General features: G+C 43.2%; 1 protein-coding gene across 1 annotated transcript in view; it reads left to right on the plus strand.

Moving 5' to 3' along the window:
- Positions 1-18984, plus strand: part of DOCK10 (dedicator of cytokinesis 10) — a gene marked incomplete at its 5' end in the record, with an annotated part of 163080 nt that extends 144096 nt beyond the window's left edge. The window contains 11 exons of the mRNA XM_082487337.1: positions 73-130; positions 447-545; positions 2304-2410; positions 3030-3152; positions 4081-4194; positions 10033-10179; positions 10682-10892; positions 13198-13388; positions 14064-14164; positions 14523-14661; positions 18246-18984. Of these exons, the coding sequence (XP_082343463.1) occupies positions 73-130; positions 447-545; positions 2304-2410; positions 3030-3152; positions 4081-4194; positions 10033-10179; positions 10682-10892; positions 13198-13388; positions 14064-14164; positions 14523-14661; positions 18246-18365 (1410 nt within the window). The 3' untranslated portion in view covers positions 18366-18984. The remainder of the gene's footprint in view (positions 1-72; positions 131-446; positions 546-2303; positions 2411-3029; positions 3153-4080; positions 4195-10032; positions 10180-10681; positions 10893-13197; positions 13389-14063; positions 14165-14522; positions 14662-18245) is intronic.
- Positions 18985-19203: the final 219 nt, after the last annotated feature.

Consider the following 19203-nt stretch of genomic DNA (forward strand, 5'->3'; position numbering starts at 1 on the left):
CGTGCTCCTTATTAAATGTACACTGTAAGTGTGTACTTTAACATAGATGTGTATCTTGGTCTTTCGTTACAGGCTGCTATGTGCTATATCCATATCGCCGCTCTCATTGCGGAGTACCTGAAAAGAAAGGGTAAGATCAACATATTCTACACCAACTACGTACCTATAAACATTATTGTTGAAAATAATTTTTGGCTGTCCTACTTTCCTTCCTTATATATAAAGTATTCTTAAATCTGCTTGAATTTTTCCCAAATATTTTATTTTTTAAATATGTTGTAAGTCCTAATCTTAGAAGTGTGTGTTTTGTGTAAAGAGGGTTAATTAAATGTTTAGTAAGCTAGTGCTAAAAGAGAATGCTTCTCTTGTTGGTCTGTTGTTATTAAATATGCATGTATTAACACATACCGGTAGCAGTGTACTAATACCATCTTACACTATCATAGGTTACTGGAAAATGGAAAAGATTTGTACCTCACGTATGCTCCTGGAAGATGGTCAAGTCTCTGATAGTAATGTGTTACTAACAACTCACAATGGAGGAAGTGAGTGCTCTAACCGTGCCTGTTTATGGGTCAAATAACATAATTAGGGAATCAAATTACTGTTCTCCAGTTGATCTGGAAAAATATCTGCCAAAGCAAAAATATTTATAGTGCATGTTGATGGCTGTAATAGCAAGCAAGTAATGTCGGAAACGTTACGTTACGTTCCTGATGCTCTTTGGCTGGTTTGATGAATTGCTCAGAATGTCTCTGGTTAAGGGCTCTTTCAGCAAGAGAGCACTCTGCTCTTCAGCGGCAACAGAAATCCCTCTCAGGTCAATTGGTGTTTAGCACGCAAATCCATGTCCAATTCCTTGACTAGCCAAAGCTGGGAGGGCACGGGGGCGGAATTAATATCTGGTTATCCATATGTAACTTAGTATAGATAAAGGTTTTATTTTTTTTTTTAATCTGTGATGCTTATTAGAGAAATAAAGTGCAGGCTTATATTATTAAATGCTTCTATGCCGGTGGTTACTTAGTTTATGAAATGTGTCTTTCAAAGTAATTCTCAGCATGAGGTATTTTAGCAATTTTCACAATAGGGCAATTTCTGGGGGTGAGGGCAAATATCTGGGGAAGAGAAAACTGTTAGATTTGGAAAAAACATGGTTCTCTGGTACACTTCTGAAGTGTCTGTGGGCAAGATGAAAAAAGGCATCCTTTTAGAAGGAAGCTTTCTGTGCAGTATTATGGAGATGGTTCACTAATGGTAAAATACTTTGCATGAATAACAGATCACAGTATGTGGAGTGGAGAACTTGTGGGTCATTAAACCTATGTTTAAATGATTTTTCAAAACTTGACAGAGGGGAAGGAGCCCCTCTGTGTCAATGTGTAAAGGTTAGCTTTTTAACTGTGCCTTACCAGCATTTTCCTACTTTTAAATTGAACACAAACCGCGTCAGGAGTTCGTCGCCTCCCCTGGCGGGTTTGCCTTTACTGTTCAGGAGTGGTAATAAAATCTTTGCAGGTCAGACTCTGCCTCATCTGCAATGTGCAATGCCTGTGTAAGTTGTTCTTTCTGCAACCATTGCACTAAGGCCTCGGCTTAGCAAATATTAAATGTAAACTCGGTTTTAATCCTTGTGAACCTTCCCATCAGCAGCTTCTGCTACCGGCCTGAGCTTTCTACAAGAGAATTGCTCGATTAGGGCTGTGGTCACCCTGCTGACCCCGGGCAGGGCAAGGAGAGTCACTGCCAGGGTGTCCTCGAGCTCAGCAAAGGCACGCTCTGCTCCGGAGCGCATCTCCTCATCGGCTACAGTGAGCTGGGGGAGACTGTGCCCCTCTCACTTAGGAAACCTGATGGGTGGGATGAGTCCAGGTCCCGGCATGTACCGTCAAGTGTCTGTAGGTCAGGCCAGGAGGCACAGCACTGGTTTCACGAGTATAAGTTGTCTCGCCTCAGCCTGCGACGGTAACTGCTGTATAGATGAGTGTTGCATGCATAGTTTTACAAGGACTGCCAGCACTGTGCAGCTAAGGGACCGAAATGCCAAAGAGAGGATTAAGATTGCATCGGGAAAATATTATAGTTGCCCTTTGCCCGGACAAGTGGATTTATATCACAGAGAAAAAGTGTAATAGCCTCATGAATTCAGTCAGTTCCATTTGTGCTTCTCATCACTTGACTGTGGGAAAAAAAGTAACTAATCCAGTCAAATCAAATCTCTCTGTTTTAATGGCATCCAATAACTTTTTGAATTATCTGGTTATTCAGTCATTAATTGACATTGTTATGACTTGCACCTCAAGGCTTATTTTCCATGGGATGGCCTGCTTTTCTGAGCATTACCCCCAACATTAAAGAAGAAGGTGCTATGAAGGAAGACTCTGGGATGCAAGATACTCCCTATAATGAGGTTGGTACCATTAACATTTATATACTTGTTCTATATTAACAGTGAGTGTTATTTCTAATGGATGCCTGTGCATGTTAAATTAGAGTGAGAGTGTACTTCATGCAGTATTAAAGGGCGCACAGCTTTCGAGTGAAATATCATAGCTGTTGTACTAAATAGCAGGGATAGGTGTTTAGCTAACCAGAACATTAATTATCAGAGCTGGAAGTTAGGGCAGGGGGGAGCCCACGAAGCAAACTTGTTTTTCTGAATGAGATGCCCCATCCCTGGAGGTGTTCAAGGCCAGGCTGGATGGGGCTTTGATCAACCTGGTCTGGTGGGAGGTGCCCCTGCCCATGGCAGGGGGGCTGGAACTAGATGATCTTTAAGGTCCCTTCCAACCCAAACCACTCATTGATTCTATGTCAAGTATTTTCATGGTACTGTTATTTCAGTATTTTTATCTAAAGAAGAGCTAGGTCACCAATACCTGATTAAACACTGTGTCATTGGAATAAACGTTAATATCAAAGATGCAGAACAAAAATTAAATAGTGAGTATGTCCTTCTGCTGCATTGCTGTTAATTAAATGCCACCAGCTGTCGAGTCACTGAACTATTTGTATTTATGGAATTGCAGAATGTTCTTGTGGAGCAGCTGGAGTTGTGTGTTGAATACCTGTGGAAGTCTGAGAGATATGAACTTATTGCTGAAGTTAACAAGCCTATCATTGCTGTTTTTGAGAAGCAGAGGGACTTTAAAGTAAGTTGTTCTTGTTGTTTTTTTAATTATCTTAAGACAACAGTAAAGATAAAAATTTTTAGGGGGGGGAAAAGTGCTTTCTTTAAAAGGAATGTGTTTTTTTTTCTTCCTGTCTGTAATTTTTATTTTTTAATGTTTTGTGCTGTAAGTAAATGAAAAACTCTGGTACCTTACCTTCCTCTTTTCAGCATCAGTGCAACAGTAAATGAACAAAACATTTTCAAACAAACCTTTTGTGTTAGCCAGTGGATGTGAATTTTTACATGTCTTCTTAAACCAAGAGCACATTCGTGTTGTAGTTAAGTTTAGAAACTGCTGATAAACTGTATGATCTCTTCACAATTCCAGGGTTTCTTCATTTCTTATTTAACGATTTCAGTGCATAATGGATAACCAGATGATAATCTCATTTACTGATTTTTCTGGTTTAAAATTTTTTTTAAAAAGCAAAGATGTAGGTAGCTATAAGCTGCGTGCTGAGGAAGCAGGTCCTCAGATTTAAACTTAGTTGAAATTTTGGTTCACTGTCCTAAGAAAGTGGTTTTTAGTGGTAACTTTGGATAGCATATCTTTGCACGGGGTTGGGAGCTGATTGGAGTTGTTGGCACCCTGCTCCTGCCTGCACGTAGGACACAGGTTCTCTGACCTCTTAGTAAGTCCCTACCACTGCCCAGTGGCGGGATCTTGCCTTCCTCTGTGACCCTGTACACAAAGGCACCCACTGCCACAAAACTGGGTGCTCAGAAGATGACAGAAACCTTGAAATGAATCTTTAGTGATTGCCGACAAGGTTAAGACTGAGCAGCCATCTTTGCAAAGGTTTGGTAATCCAGTTAAGAGAAGCCATACTTGCGTACAGCCTTAGTGTCATTTCCCAAAATATTCGTGCTCTCTCACTTCCCCTCGCTCTCCTTGTTTCTTAATATAGAGACTGTCTGATTTGTACTACGACATCCACCGCTCGTACCTGAAGGTCGCAGAAGTAGTGAACTCTGAGAAACGTCTCTTTGGGCGATATTACCGTGTTGCATTTTATGGGCAGGTAAGTCTACTTGTGTTCTCTTGTCTCCACAGATTCCCAGATTTCAGCCACGTTCTTCTGATCCTGATGTGTTTCAGGGAAACTAAAACAGGGAAGCCCTTGGCTGTGAGTCACGGGGTAGAAAGTGCCTCGTGGGTCATCCTCCAAGGAGGATTTTACTCAGAAGAAAGAGCACTCAGTTGCACCTGTGTAAACTGCTGCTATGGCTTTAGTGGTGTAATGAAGAACAGACCTGCGCGTCAGCTTTAGTTCTTGACTTCATCAAGCCAAACTGAGACTGAGGCAGGGCAGCTTTTTTCAGAGTAAAACTTAAATAAAACCAGACAAGACATCTGTGATATATGGCCACCTCTTCAAATAGACCTTAAAGCAGAGCAGTACGGAGTAGATGTTTTGTTGTGCTTCTCGCTGACTCTGATTTCTGCTTTCAGGCCACCTCTGATTCTGTGCAATATACTGTAGAGTAGTTTTATTCCCTCTGCTGTGTGCTTCAGCATCCTCAAAGCATTTATACTTTCTTCCACTACAAACTAGTGTAGCAATCCAGCGTGTTCTTTTAAGTCCTGGTTCTGGCAAGCACACAATTTCCTTGAAAATAATAAGGTGTTTAAACAACAGATTGATGTGAATCATTCTGTTTGCTAATTAGATTTTAATGCAGAAATTTGCTCTTTTCTCCTTTTGATCTTATTCAAGGCTGTGGTAAGTCTAGTTCTTTTGCATGTTTTGTTTAATTCTCCTCACACATCCTCCATCCTTCCCCGTACTGTTACTTAACATTAACTTCCCTGTGCTCTCGATTCTTTGGTTCGTGGCAGATGAAATAACGTCGTTTCATTCATTGTTGCATCCTGCAAACTAATTTTTGTTTGTTCAGCTACCTGAATTACCGAGCTGTATCTGTCGCCGTGTTGTGTGTGCACCGTGGGGCTCAATGCTGCGTCATCTCGTCTCAGTGAAAGTTTTTCTCGGCTTCACTGGGAGTGGGATTGGACCCCCTTCTTCCTCCATTGACCAACTCGGGGTAGCATTAATGCTGTTTGAATGCAAGTCTGCTTTCCTGGCCTGTGCAGTCTAGGACGGGTGGCAGTGGTGACTGGAGCGCCCTGGGCAGGCTGCAGCCGCCTGCCCGGTAGTCCCTCGTTAGGAGCAAGTAAACTGGGAGTCAGAGGGCAATGGTGAGTCCTTCCTCAAAATGGGGGCAGCAGAGGGGAAAACAGGACTCTTCTATTTGCATCTTCTTGCCAGGGCTCTCCCAGAGGCAGCTACTTGTAAGTGGGTAATTTAGCTGCGGCAGTTCTGCTGAACCGGGTTGGAATCTCTGTTACAGTACAATGACTTGTCAGCTGCCAGTGCCACAAGGACAGCTTCATTTAAACAGCTTTAGTGCTCTAAAGCCTATGACTTCCATAGCCGCGTATTGCTCGGTCTTTGCCCTGGTGCCTCTGGACACGGAGCTCTAAGTGCAAACAGCACAGCTTCCTCTTTGCCTTTTGCAGAAGAGATGTGATGGGGTAGAAAGTGAGACTGCTCTGTATTGCCTCTTGCAGAGGCATAGGGACAAAAATGTGTGGCACGGTGCAAATAATTAAAGGTAGATCATTCTCATTCCCATCAGCATTACTTGTGCCTCGTTTGCCAAGGGGAATAGGAGTGGGTGTGCAGAACAGATTGAGGAGGGCGTACCAGTCCACAAAGCACCACGGCAGGTGCGGGAGCTACAGAGGAAGCTTGACCTGGAAGGAGAGACGGAGGGAATAGTCTGTTCCCGTATACCGGTTATGCCCGCATATTCTTCCCTTTGGAAGGTTTTATTTCTGTATTTCTGTCAGCCCCTTTTTCCCGTGTGCCGCTTGCTTCCATTTTGGCTGTGCAAGTGGAAAGGTGTGGGGCCTTTTCGCCCTTCTGTTGCCAAGAGTATCGCAGGTCTCCATGCTGAAAGCAGTCTCGGTGCCCAATTCATTCAAAACATTAAAAGCAGTTCCCTTTTTTGTGCTTCTGGCAGACTTTGCACACTTCCTCCCAAAAGCTAATGGTTGCAGGTTTTACTAGCGTTACACAGTTAAACCGGTATGAATTGCTCTGCTTGGGCCACGACAAAGGAAATGCCCTAGAAGGAAACTCGATATGCAGGTATGGGATTCCTTGTCAGTCTTACATGTACATTGGTCTATGAAATACCTGTGGGTAGGTACATGTAAGCACACACAAAGAAAAAAATACATTATTGCACATATGCATTTATTCATTAAACATTTCCATCAATTGTGTCAGTAATAGATACATACACAAATGTATTTTGTAAAAATGGAACACTGCTGTTTCTTAACTGAAACAAAAGCTGCAGAGAAAGCAGATTAAAGGACAAAAGAATACTGCAAATACTGTTTGCAGGGAGAATTTTGGGGGTTCTTAGCGGAAAAAGAATATCTGCATTTGCACCTGAAAACTCTTCTTCTTCATGCAGAGGCAGGATTTGGTTACTGCGTTGGTGCGGGGACCGTCTGGAAGGATGATTTTAATGAATCTCGTCCTTAGGGAGGATGTAGTCGGTTGTTTTTGCCAGGGAGCTTTAGTTGCCAGCTCAGAGAGCCGGAGCTCATGGCAGCTGCTGGTTTAGACTGCAAATTCTGTTACAGGCCTTTGGTGACAACATCTCGTTGCACCACCAAGTGGCCACACTAGCCAGCGTTTACGATTTTATTTACAGATGAGTGTTTCAAGAAGTCAAGAACTTTCTTGAATAAAAAAAATAAAGTTGTTAAATATGTTGGATAGCTGAAAGTTCATATTGTGCTGATAAGCAAAGACGTTCAAGACTTGTTTTCAGAGCAGCGTTAGGTAAAGGTAGAGCTGAGGTTTTGTCCTCCTCTCTGTACAAGAAGCTGTAGAAGTTGGAGGGCAGATTTTCATAGCAGTAAGCTGACTGCAGGTTTACATCTGAAGATCAGAAGATGAGTCCCCTTTTTCAAATGTCATAAAACAGCTGTAGCTTCTTTACTAAAAAGTGCAATGTGCGTACTTACCACAGGAGGTGATGCTCACTCGATACAGGCAGGGAAAGATCCATTAAATGCTAATTCTTGTCGGGTAAAGCAGAAGGCTTTACCTTGGCACACCAGCTGCAGGGATGGTTTGTATTCCTCTAGCAAAAGGCAGAGAAGAGTCAGAGTTACTGTGAGCTCCAAGGGCCGTGACTGAGGGCATACAGGGAGGAAGAAGGGCCTTTTCAGCGCTCCCACGGTGACAACCTGGGTCACAACTTGACTCTCAGCACATCAGAGCTCAGTGGAAACCTGTCCAGGAGGTTGTCTCCCTTCCACTACATTCAGCTGCTCCGTGTCATAATTGTTATCTGTAAGGCTGCATTATTCTCTCAGGGTAAAAACCAACAAGTCTGAAAATAATCTAGGGGTATGCATTGATAATGTGACCTTGGCTGCTTAATATTTTACAGTCCTGAAATTGGAGCATATTTGGCTCCTAAAAAGTATTTAATCTTACTTTCAGTAGTCGTTGCCAAACATATAGTATATGGCAGACACGATTATTTATAGCTCACAATTAACTCTTGTCACTTGTCAGCTGAAATGCTGTAGGGAATATGTACTGAAATGACGTCTCTTGCATTAGAGACAAGACTAAATCTGTTAGGTTTTTGTTTTCAGGGTTTGGGTTTTTTTTAAGCAAAACTATTAATACAGATATCATCTTAGTGTGCCATGTAGCATCAGCACAGAGATTTGGCACTTGCATATAAACACTGTGTTCCAGCGTGCAAACATACACAGAATCGGTGTATTAGAGGATAAACTATATTCTAGTTTGCTATGTGATTAATTTGGAAAACATGAGGGTTTTTTTTTTTTTTTAAAAAAAAAAAAAAAACATAGAATGGTAAGAGAAAACAGATGTGTTTTTGACAGAAGCAATCCTGAGTAGCCTGTTTGAGTATGGTTGCGTTAGACTAATGAGGTTTTCCTGCATAAAGCAGTTTTGCTTCAGTGGAAACAAGATCAGAAACCAGGTTATGATCCTGCAGATCTTTTCTCAGTGAAATCAATAGAAAGTCAATTGCCTGCCCAGTTTAGTAAATGTTTATAGGGTGTCAGCTTTTGAGTTCTAGGTTTGTTCTCTAATTACCTGTGAAGTTCTTCATATGCCTTATGGAGTTTAATTGATAATGTTCAATGTTAGAAGGTCATTGTGAAACTGATTAAGATACTATCAGACAAGCTGCTGTTGCTGCTATTAATCATTGGTTTCCAGTAATGCCCACATTGCTTCTGGCACTTGCCAGATTAAAAGACAATTTTATTGCCCCTTGTCCTCACTGAAGGAGAAGCCAGAGATGCACAGATTTGTTAATACCTCTTGAAATAAAGCTTAGAGGTTTTTTCCTAAATAAATATTGAGATTTACAGCTAATTTATTTTAATTCTGTGTATTTTGGGGGAAGATTTGCCTGGTCTATAATTTTAGTGGCCAAAGTTGAAATACACTTCAACAGGAAAAGGATGGATTTTGCATGAGTCCCTTCCAAAGAGATTTTGGAGGCATCTCTTGACTTCGTTCATTTATGCTTCTCTCTTTCTCAATAGCCAGCAGTTTGTCTAGGCATAGTGTAGAATTTGCTGTCCAAGGCACATTGTGTTAAGTTTAAAGGGCATTGGGTCTGCCTTCCTTTCCCCTTTATCCCTGCAGCTTCAGGTGTTTTCCTTTGGGTCACTTTGCGTTAAGGTGAAAGGAGGAGGCTTTGGGTACAGCTGCAGAGGTTAACACTGCCAGATTTCAGCAGCAGCATATGAACTCTTAGGAGGAGGGCTGGCGCTGCTCATGGCAATGGGATAAATCCAGTCCTCGTTAATGGGGCACCTGCTGCTCTCTGCTCAGCTGGGAGAGCTTCTCCCAGAGCGTTGGTGTACATGTTCATCAAGTAGCAGTTGAGTGTCTCACCTGCACGTGATGCAATGCTGTGTTAATTTTTTGAGGTCGGCAATTCTTCTGAAGGCTGACAGGTTCTTGTTCAGCTCTTCGGTGGAGCCTTTTACTAAAGCTCTGCCAGGTCCCTCCAGTGTAATAAGTAAACGGCCTTAACAAGATTAAGCTTTTTTGCAAAGGAGTACAGTCTGTGTGTCTGTCTTTTCTTTTTCTTTTGAAATGTTAATCATTTACTAATTGTCTGTGAAACTGCTGCAATTCCATATGGCCTTTCAGGGTGCTACCAGAGTTCCTCTTCAGCTGCCCTGAAGAGCAGACGAGTTCCCAGGTGCTCCCAGTGCCATGGCCCTGCACATCGCCGCGGGCAGCGGTGCCCTGTGCAGTGCCCGGCCTTTGCCTGCACACGTACCTCCCAGATAGGCTGCGCTGGAGGGGGCGCGCTGCACGCCCCCCAGCTGGGCTGGGCATCCAGCAAACAGCTGTTACACTCCTGTTCTGTTAGCGTAGCGCTTCCAAAATAGATAATTTAACCAAATGATTGAAATGTGAAGATTTTTTAATATCCAATTTTTAATTCATTAGGGTTTTGTCATCATACACACATCAGTGTTCTCAAGAAGGCACTTTAACTCTTTAAACAGCTAGGTCTCACATGAATAAATGTGTGCGAGTTATTCCCTGGGTAACTTAGGAGATACTAGACCAGTATAAAAGCAGAGCTGTCGGTATGTGTCTGCTAGGACTGTAGAGAGGTAAGCTTTTACCTTAGGTGCTGGAAATGGCATACTGGAGGCTCTGGTGGGTGTACAGGCAACCTTGATTCCTGATGTAAGCACCTCATTCCAGCTTTGCCCTGCCTGTTGTGTTCATTGTATCCTTCCATTTCTTTCCAAACAGGGTTTTTTTGAAGAAGAGGAAGGTAAAGAATATATCTATAAAGAACCCAAATTAACTGGCTTGTCTGAGATCTCTCAGAGGCTGATGAAACTTTATGCAGACAAGTTCGGAATAGATAATGTGAAGATCATCCAGGATTCCAACAAGGTACGAAAGATGTGCATATCTTGTGCATGGTTCATGCTTTGAGAGCTGTGTTTTGAATGAGTGTGAACTGAGGGGGTTATGGGGGGAGGAAACTGCTATGACCTAGTTTTATAACCAAAAAAGGACCCTCAGCTTACAGCATGGCAGGTGCTGTATGGAAACGACAATGTTACAGCCGGGCATCGTGGTCGGGGGGAAGAGAGCATATGCCGGCGTATGCCTGCGGAGAGCATGCAGATGTTTACTGCAGTGCAGAAGCAGGTTGTTTTCTCTCTCATTTAGCTTTCATCCACCTTTGCTATTGGCTCTGTTCAAAAGCCTACCTGTTCTTGGGGCCCTCCTAGTTAAATATCTTTGTATTAATCTATGGTCTGAATATTACATTTGGAAGTCTCAGTTTTACTCGGTATTTCCATGATAGATAACAGCATCAGAAATATAATGGATGCCTTGACAGTTCATCACACTTCACAGAACTTTATTGTTTGCCACCGTTACACAGGTCAACCCCAAAGACCTGGATCCAAAGTATGCCTATATCCAGGTGACGTATGTCACGCCTTTCTTTGAAGAGAAAGAAGCCGAAGATCGGAAGACCGACTTTGAAATGCATCACAACATCAACCGTTTTGTGTTTGAAACACCTTTCACGCTCTCAGGAAAAAAGCACGGAGGCGTAGAAGAGCAGTGCAAGAGGCGCACAATCCTGACAAGTACGTTTGTTCAGGCTGCTGTCCCCCTCCCGTCCCACCTTTGCCAGTTAAGCCCAGCAGGGCATTTCATGTGCCAGGTTTTCTACAATCAGTGGGCACAGCCTGTTGTGCAGAATCATAAGTCATCTTTTCAGTGCGTCCATTGGCAAAGCTTTCTTACTTTCTTTGTATTATCTTTCTTGCTTTCTTACAATCCTGCTGACCGTCCTAGGGAAAGTTATTTTCATTTGTGCAGTCATCAGCCGTCTTATTTTTCCTTACTATTGACATCTTAACTGTTCTTGCAGTGATGTAATTTGGGAGCGGTTCTGCTGGAGGCGGTGTAGCACTCAGAACCATTGTTTTTTTAATAATAAACAAGTCAAAGAGAAAGCAAAGTAAGGTGCCTATTCTGCAAAGAAGAGTAAAAGTTAGCGGATATGCGGTTTTGTTCAAAATAGAAGTAAGATACATTATAGGGCATTTTTTAAAGTGAGAGGTAAGATTTCATTTTGTTGGGCACAATCAGCGTTTTAAGAAAGGAATGTCGGGAGCACTAGTAGGTATGTCTGTTCTTACTACGTCATATTAAACAGAAACTGTTTAGTTCCTTATCGTGATTGAAATCTCTTTTTAAAGAGGCATCCTTCATGAAACTGCTACTGAAATTTGACCTTTCTGAAATTTGGCTGGGAGTATGAGAAACTGTCTGAGATGGAGGCATTGTTCTCATGGGTAGGCGTGAGCAGAGAGGCTGATGTTCACAGCAAAGGCTCCTGAGTGACAGAAAATCCAGTTCCCCACTGACTTCAGTGCATCTGCTTCCCCCAAAGGGCAAAGTGAAGAAAGATGCTTACAGTACAGGCGTGGTCACTGAAAAGTTTTGTTCTGGCAAGTCAGGAAAGAAGCACTGGTGTCTGAAGGGCATCGTGTTGCGTGACACAGCTTTGCTTGTAAGAAGAAGAAAGGAGGAGTAGTTTGTGGGGGGGATTTTTAAGTGCTTGAGCAGCAGTAGGTGTTTTGAGATTTGTAGTGAAGCAGGTAGTTTCACTGACTCGAAAGTGCAGCTGTTATGTCTGGCAAAAACAGAGAGGGTTGTTCTTCCAGCGGAACATTTTCTCTAGGTTATTGCATGCTGTTGTCAGCTCCCAGCGCTCTCAGCCTGGCTCCACCAGGCATTAGCTGGGAATTTGCTGACCTTCTCTTCTGCCCTGCTTTTCCCTCCGGCACCTGCCTCACCTCAGTGCTTTTCTGCGAAGGAAACACCTTTTTTTCTTTTTTTCCCCCCGCCCCCCCACTTTGATAAAGTCATATATTTCCATTTACTTCCTACATAAAAAGAGGTGCCTTTAGTTTGAGAAGGAAAGCAAGGCGTACCGATATGACTGGAGGAGCAGTGGAAGTTCATTGTGCTTGGGCAGAGGTACCGGGTGGCTGGAACGGTGCCTGCTCAGCGTCTCTGCTCCGGAGCCTGCTGCCGGTGTTGCGCAGAGGACGAGCCTGGCTGCGGTCTGTGGATCGCTGGCGCTCTGCCGTGCCAGGCTGTGACTCATGCTTCCAGCTCTGGAAGTCCCGGGTTTCCTGCTCTCCAAGGAGACAGCCACCCTGTAAGCTGGAGCTTCTTTAGGTCTGAGCTGATGGGCAGCAGATGCTTACCAGAGGAGGGCATACGCAGAGTTTGGGAGGCCTTCCAAAGTGCGTGTAGGGCAATCGGGAGAAGATTGTTAGCGTAGATCAGATTTAATGTGCCATAACTGTACCTTTGCCAGACTCCCTGAGATCCGTGAAGAGGCCTTGCCTGGAAGGAAGGGCTTTTAATTCCTCTGTCGGCTCCCATAGAAGTACTGAGGGTGAATACTAAAAGTAACTCCTTACTTCTTTAAGGATGATGTATTAATAGTAGTTCATCTGTGGGTGAGCGATACCCAACTCAGCTAAGCTAGAGGCTCCTGCCTCGAACTAGAAACATGTTTGATGGGATATTTTGAGCTGTTTGAAGTTCAGTATGGGCTTATTTGGTGCTTTAACTGAGAAGAAGAAATTTGTGGATTCTAAAACCTGAGTGGTGAGAGCTTTTTGCCATGTGGATGTGACAGAGCTCAGTAGCAACCAGTGGTGAATTCAAAAGGAAATACTCTTCCAGTGCCAATCAAAATTCTATTTGGACCTGCTGTGTCACTTTCATTTGGTGATTAAAACTTAATTTATATAGATTGATAAAGAGATTGACAAAGTCAAAAGTTCATACTTTGACTTAATTGCTTTAGTTTTTTAAATACTCTCTTGTTGGGTGAGTTTTTCTGATACATTTCTTGCTTTCGAGTAGCCAGTCACTTGTTTCCCTACGTGAAGAAGCGTATTCAAGTCATAAGCCAAACCAGCACAGAGCTGAACCCTATTGAAGTAGCGATCGATGAGATGTCCAAAAAAGTCTCAGAGCTCAATCAGCTTTGCACAATGGAAGAAGTGGACATGATCCGACTACAGCTCAAACTCCAAGGAAGCGTCAGTGTCAAGGTAATGACAATTTCCCTTTTTTCTCTTTTCTTTATTTTGCAATGCATCTGCCTACGTTTTTATTCTGATTTTCATCATTCCAGACATGTTTTGTCTATTTTATATTTCTAGTCATATCTTGTATTCCAGTGCTGTTGGAGCCTGCTCTAAAAATGTAAGGGAATGGAAAGTTTTCCACTGATGTTGACGACTGCTGGATTTATGTGCAAATATAACTATTTCGGTCAAATCTTCTCTAAGTAAATGTTAAGAGCTTTCTAACAAGACCATCATGTGTCACTTAAGAATACAGCCCATCACACAGCTGAACACACAGATACTTTAAAGGGAGTTTTGTTAGGGTTAGTTTTGTCATTTCCTATTTAGCAAAGTTGGGATTGGGGAGAGGTACGCGTATTTCTGGTGCCCTCATTAAAATGTCTTCAAACCTACAGCTTTCTAGATGGTTAACTAGCCAAAGACTTTCAAAGGTCAGCAGAGCTATGCAGTTTGCATGAGGCTGACCAGCTCCCTTTTCCTCAGTAAAATTCTTCAGGTTTCATTCAGGTGACACAAGGGGTGATGCTCTTCGCGCAGGCTCGGTTGCCTGAGGCCAGTCCCCAAGCCTTGGAACACAAGAGAAAATGACAATGAACTGCTTGTTCTCTGCACCTAAGCTGTGTGTTTTTCCCCCAGGTAAATGCTGGACCGATGGCCTACGCTCGAGCTTTTCTTGAAGAGTCAAATGCTAAGAGATATCCCGATAATCAAGTTAAGCTTCTGAAGGAAATCTTCAGGTAACTATCTAAACAAGTTTAAATTTTCCACCCTCCGCATAGTCTGAGTAGCGTGAGTAGGTGTGACATGAAATCAGGCTGAATTGAACCGGGCTAATTTAATCTGCGTGTACCCTGTCTTACAAGCCATTGCCAAGAAAACGTTTACTGAAGTTTTGGGCTTTCCTAGTAGCCTACATGCCTCTTGATCTGAGGGTGAGTTCTGAAGTTCACTTCTAGCAAGGTGTAATTTGCAAGGGGGAGAAGAGGTACAGTAGTGTGTGTGTGTATGTATAGCAGTAGTGTGTGTATGTATCGACAGATATTTTTCATTACTACAAAATTGATATGGTTGTTCTTTGTGTTTTCGCGCTTGTAGGCAATTTGCAGAAGCTTGTGGACATGCTCTTGATGTCAACGAACGCCTTATTAAGGAGGACCAATTTGAATATCAGGGAGAGATGAAGTCTCATTATAAGGATATGCTCAGTGAGCTGTCTGCAGTTATGAATGAACAGGTTAGATCATCTATTTTGGTGCTGGTTGGGCTGAATGAGGGTGGCTAATTGTGTCTTCTAGTGACAAAGGAAGCTGTAAAGCAAAATACTGGAAATAAAACCTGGCAGTGCAACAGGCACTGAGAAAACATAGTTTCTTCTTTCTAAATCCAGCTGCATTATATATAACGAATCTAACTGATCAACAAAGATTTGTCTTCATACCTGTCTTGCTACATACTGCAAAGCTGCACAGAAAGATAATCAGTTAAACTAGTGTTTTGTGCTTTGCTTGCTTTATCCTACAGCTGCGATGTATTTAATTAAAACAGTAAATTGCTTTTAAGACCTAGCTTATAACTGGAGGTGTCTTTATAGTTTCTATTTGTATTCAGCTTTCAGAGCAAGTTATATGTTTTCTATTTTGTTATATTTAAATACACTGTCAAAACACATGCCGTGTTAAAACTCTATTTCAGCTCTTAGCAGCTTCAGCAGGATGAGCACGCATGGCTGCGTTATATGAAATGCATCCCAAAATGCCAAACTGGACTTCAGAGCACACTTGCAGCTGTTCTATTGCTATGTCTATGCAGATATTTTTTATTATGTTTTGGTTTAATTTCAATATCAAGTGATTCTGCATACTAAAGTGCAAATTAAATCATGCTTAATTATTTCTCTGCGTGCTTGTGTGTAGGCCACCTTAGCTCGCACCTGAGAAATACGTATTCTCTAGCAGTTACACTGCATTTCCAGGTGCCGATAGCACACATAAGCACCGTTTGTGTACAGAGTTCCTTTGTGTAACCATTGGTATCAGTGATGGCGTCTCACGGAAGTGTCTAACTGGCACCCCATTAGACAATACTCTATTACTCATGTTCACATGTGAAGAGAATAAGGGTTTACCGGAACGTTTGGCCCATTCTTATTCTTGCTGTGGAATCGAGCTAGTTTTTCGCAGGGTGTAAAGCTGTGCGAGTGCTTTGAAGGCTGGTGTGTGCCTGGTGGGGGTCGAGCTCAGTGGTGGCTGCTGTTCTGTTCTCCTTGTTTAGGTGTATAAAGATTTGTGAACCTCGAGCATTCTAGTAATTTTATCATAACTAATATTTATTCCTGTTTGTTATATTAAGTATGTAAGTATTAAGGGTATCGTTTGTTATTCAATGTTCATGCCTCTCCCGCGGAAGTTATTTTGGCCACCCAGTCAACGTGCATAGGCAGTACCTTATGTCTTGTGCGAACTACTGTTCCCCCCAAGAGTGGAGAATGTATGGCCAACTTAAATGAGGCGTAAGCAGCCCATGAGTTTCAGCATTCGTAAAAATATTTGGTGAGTTCTATTAAATACTCACACCTGTATTTGTATCAGTGAGCTCTGAGTTTTCTTCGTGTAAATGAAAAGACTAAATAATACAAAATTACTTGTACAGAGCAATGTTAATATGTAAAGTTAAGAGTTATCCAGCAAAAGTCATAATCGTCATCTGCTTAACCAAAATCATCTGAATTTGAAAGTCTGCACTGAAAACTCGTCTCCCGCTTGCAGCCCTGTGGGGCAGCTGTATAAGTGACAGCACAGTTTTCCAGGCAGCGTGACTTTTGGGGAAAACTCTGCTCCTCTTGCAACGAATGCATGAACTCCCTTCTTCTGAGCAGAGCATTGCCTCAGAGGAATCACACGCTATAAATTGTGGCTGAAACATTTATCTCGCCGTTGGAAAGCTTGAGGCTCTGTTGTAACTGTGCTGTGTGCCTTACACCAGTAAGATTTACCATCTTTCACATTGTCGTATTCAAGGGGGTTTTGTTTGCTCACCCACTGACAGTGACTCTTTCATCACCATATGTTTTTCTCTTGTTTTGTTTTGTGTTTGTTTTTTCTTTTCTGACAGCTCTGTCATGGTCCTTGCTTATACAGCTTCTCTTCTTCCCTGTCTAACATTTCCCTCAATACTATAGCCAAAAGTGGTATGTTCATTTTTCTTACATCTACTTTTTCTTTTAATGTCATGTACTTTCCTGGTTTTTCTACTTGGTATGTTTGTTTAGTTTCACGTCTAATGACTCCTTTGCTTGGGGAGAGCTAAAAAAAAAAAAACAAAACAGGGACAAGGTCTGTGTGTGATGTATTGTCCATGAGCAGCGTTGAGACCTTTAGGATCCTAGTCGTGAACTTAGGGAGGTCAGTGGGGCAGCCCGACAAGAGCCTCCTAATGCAAAAGCATGTGCTAGTAGTAGCAGAGTGGTGGATGGAAGGGCGAGGGACAAATGGGATAGAAAGGTACCGATTAAGCCAAGCCCCTGTCTCGAGAGCGTGGTCCCCTTCTCACAGCCCTGCCCACCGCGCTGCTCGTGGCCGTACTATGGGATGCCGGCTGAGGCCATGCTGGGATGCAGTGGAGAGCGTGCAAGCCCGGCTGCGTGTGGGCTTCAGAAGGGCTGGTACAGCCCAGCGCAACAGCAGCCGCCCCGAGCTCGCTTCTTCTGACAGCCCTGGGTGGGGAGAGCCTTGGGTTTGAGTCGCCGCTGGGTGAAGTCAGCAGTCTGGGCAGTGCGTGTGCCACAGCCTGCCTGTGCTCCACCGTGCTGCCTTGCTTCCCGGGCTTTGCTGGGAGCTGCCAGGGAGCGCCCCTGTCCCAGGGGTCTTCCTCCAGCCACGGCGTGGGAGCAGCTCCTTCCCAGAGCTGCGCGCATCGCTGGCTGGGGCACTAACGCTGTGCGCGGACACAGCGTGGTCATGTTTGCCCGAGTAATAAACGGTGTGGCTGAGCTGCAACCCCGACCAGCGGTAACTGGGGGTTGATGGCGTAAGATTACACCTGGAGCTTTGTGAAGGAGAGAGGTTTCCCTTCCACTGCTGGCAGCTGCGTGGGCAGTGGGAATGGCCCATGTCTCTGCTGTGGATGCTTCAACATAGAACCCCATGGAAGAAAGCAGGTTTTCAGTTTGTATTTATAGAAGTGAGTACGAAAAATAGCTATTACCAAGGCTAAAAAACTTCAGAAAAAAAAATCTTCCTGCTGGCTAAGCCTGTATGTAGGACAGGACAGGGCAGAGCAAGCTTTTGCCACCACTCCTCCCCGAGAGCGCAGCTCTGCCCACAGCCTCAGCCTGGCAATTGGTCCAAACCCTGCTAAAGGACATATTCTTTTAGCCGGTGTGAGTGCGAAGCTCGGTGGGGATACTGCACGCCCCAAATAACTGCATGGGCAGAGCTGGGGCCAGTCTGTACCATGATCAGTAGCTGCAGGTGTCTGCCGAGCTTGTAAAATGTAGGTGCCTTCTCAATGTTTGTATGAAAGTTGTTAGAGAAACATTGCTCGGGGAACCCCGTGAAGCACCAGGTGGCAGAAGCTGGTGATGCCATCCCAGCCCCATTTATCACACCAGCTCCAAGGATGTCCTCTGTCTTGCTGCAGCCTCTGGTCACTTCTGGGTCCCCCAGGCAAAGGTCCTTTCCCTCTGCCAGATCCTTAGCATCATTGTGTAACAGACAAAAAATGGGAAACCCTTGGCTAGACAATGGACACTTCAGACTCCAAACTATTCAGATCTCTCTTACTGTTGCATGTTTTTTTGCTTTTCTTCTTTATGAAAAGATTGCATACAAGGAGGACTCGGCAAAACAGCAAGGAATGGAGCGCACCTATTCACGAGTCATCAATAGAGCCAGCTCGTCTGTGCCAGCAGCAACCACCCCGGCAAATCCTGACGCGTGACTGCAGCGTGGGACACGTGGCCTTGGGGAGACCTGGGGTGGCTGGAGAGGTTTTTTTTGTTGTTTGTTTGGGGTTTTTTTCCTTTTAGATTAATAGTACTGAAAATTAATGTGATCGAGGACAATGCCAGGAAAAGGATTTGTGGGTTATAATTTTAATTTATTGGAAGTCTTCACAGTGTTATTTTTTAAAACTGCAAGCTTGATTTTTTTTATTATTATTTTTTTGCCTGCCCCAATATTTGCACATTCCCTATCTTTTTGTTGTTGTTGTTGTTGTCAATTTTTGGTTTTGAGCAGCCTTTATTAAGCCAGGCTGATTATGAAATTCCCATTGAACAGATAGGTACACAGCAAACCCTAAGTTTGCTATAAATTATAATATATCTAATACTAAGTCCTAGTATACATATATTTTAAAGGTCAGAGTGGATGTTTTATAACATTTAAGTATATTGCAATTGTAAATAGAAGATGTGTAAAATATGTCATTTTTACAAAATTTAAAAAATATCTTTTTAGTTAATTATGACAGTACTAAGAATATGGATAACATTTCAGTTACCATTATATTAAAATATTTGTGTATGTGTATAAAAAGCGTCCATAAAATTTTTCTCTTTGAAGGTCTGTGCATTGGTTCATTCCCACGTCAGCACTTTCCCGAGCAGTGGTGATCGGGATGTCCCCTGCATCCTGCCTGTCTGTTGTGTTGCAGTTGCTAATGGGGGCGTTTACGACCATCTGCAGAACGTGGCTTCAGATTCTCTCCATGGCCCCAGACTGAGGCCACCCTGGGAAGCAGGAGCTCGGTGTAGTCCTCCTGATTGAGGCCAAGG

Source organism: Vanellus vanellus (genome assembly GCF_965231255.1).
Source record: "Vanellus vanellus genome assembly, chromosome: 8".
Lineage (NCBI taxonomy): Eukaryota > Metazoa > Chordata > Aves > Charadriiformes > Charadriidae > Vanellus > Vanellus vanellus.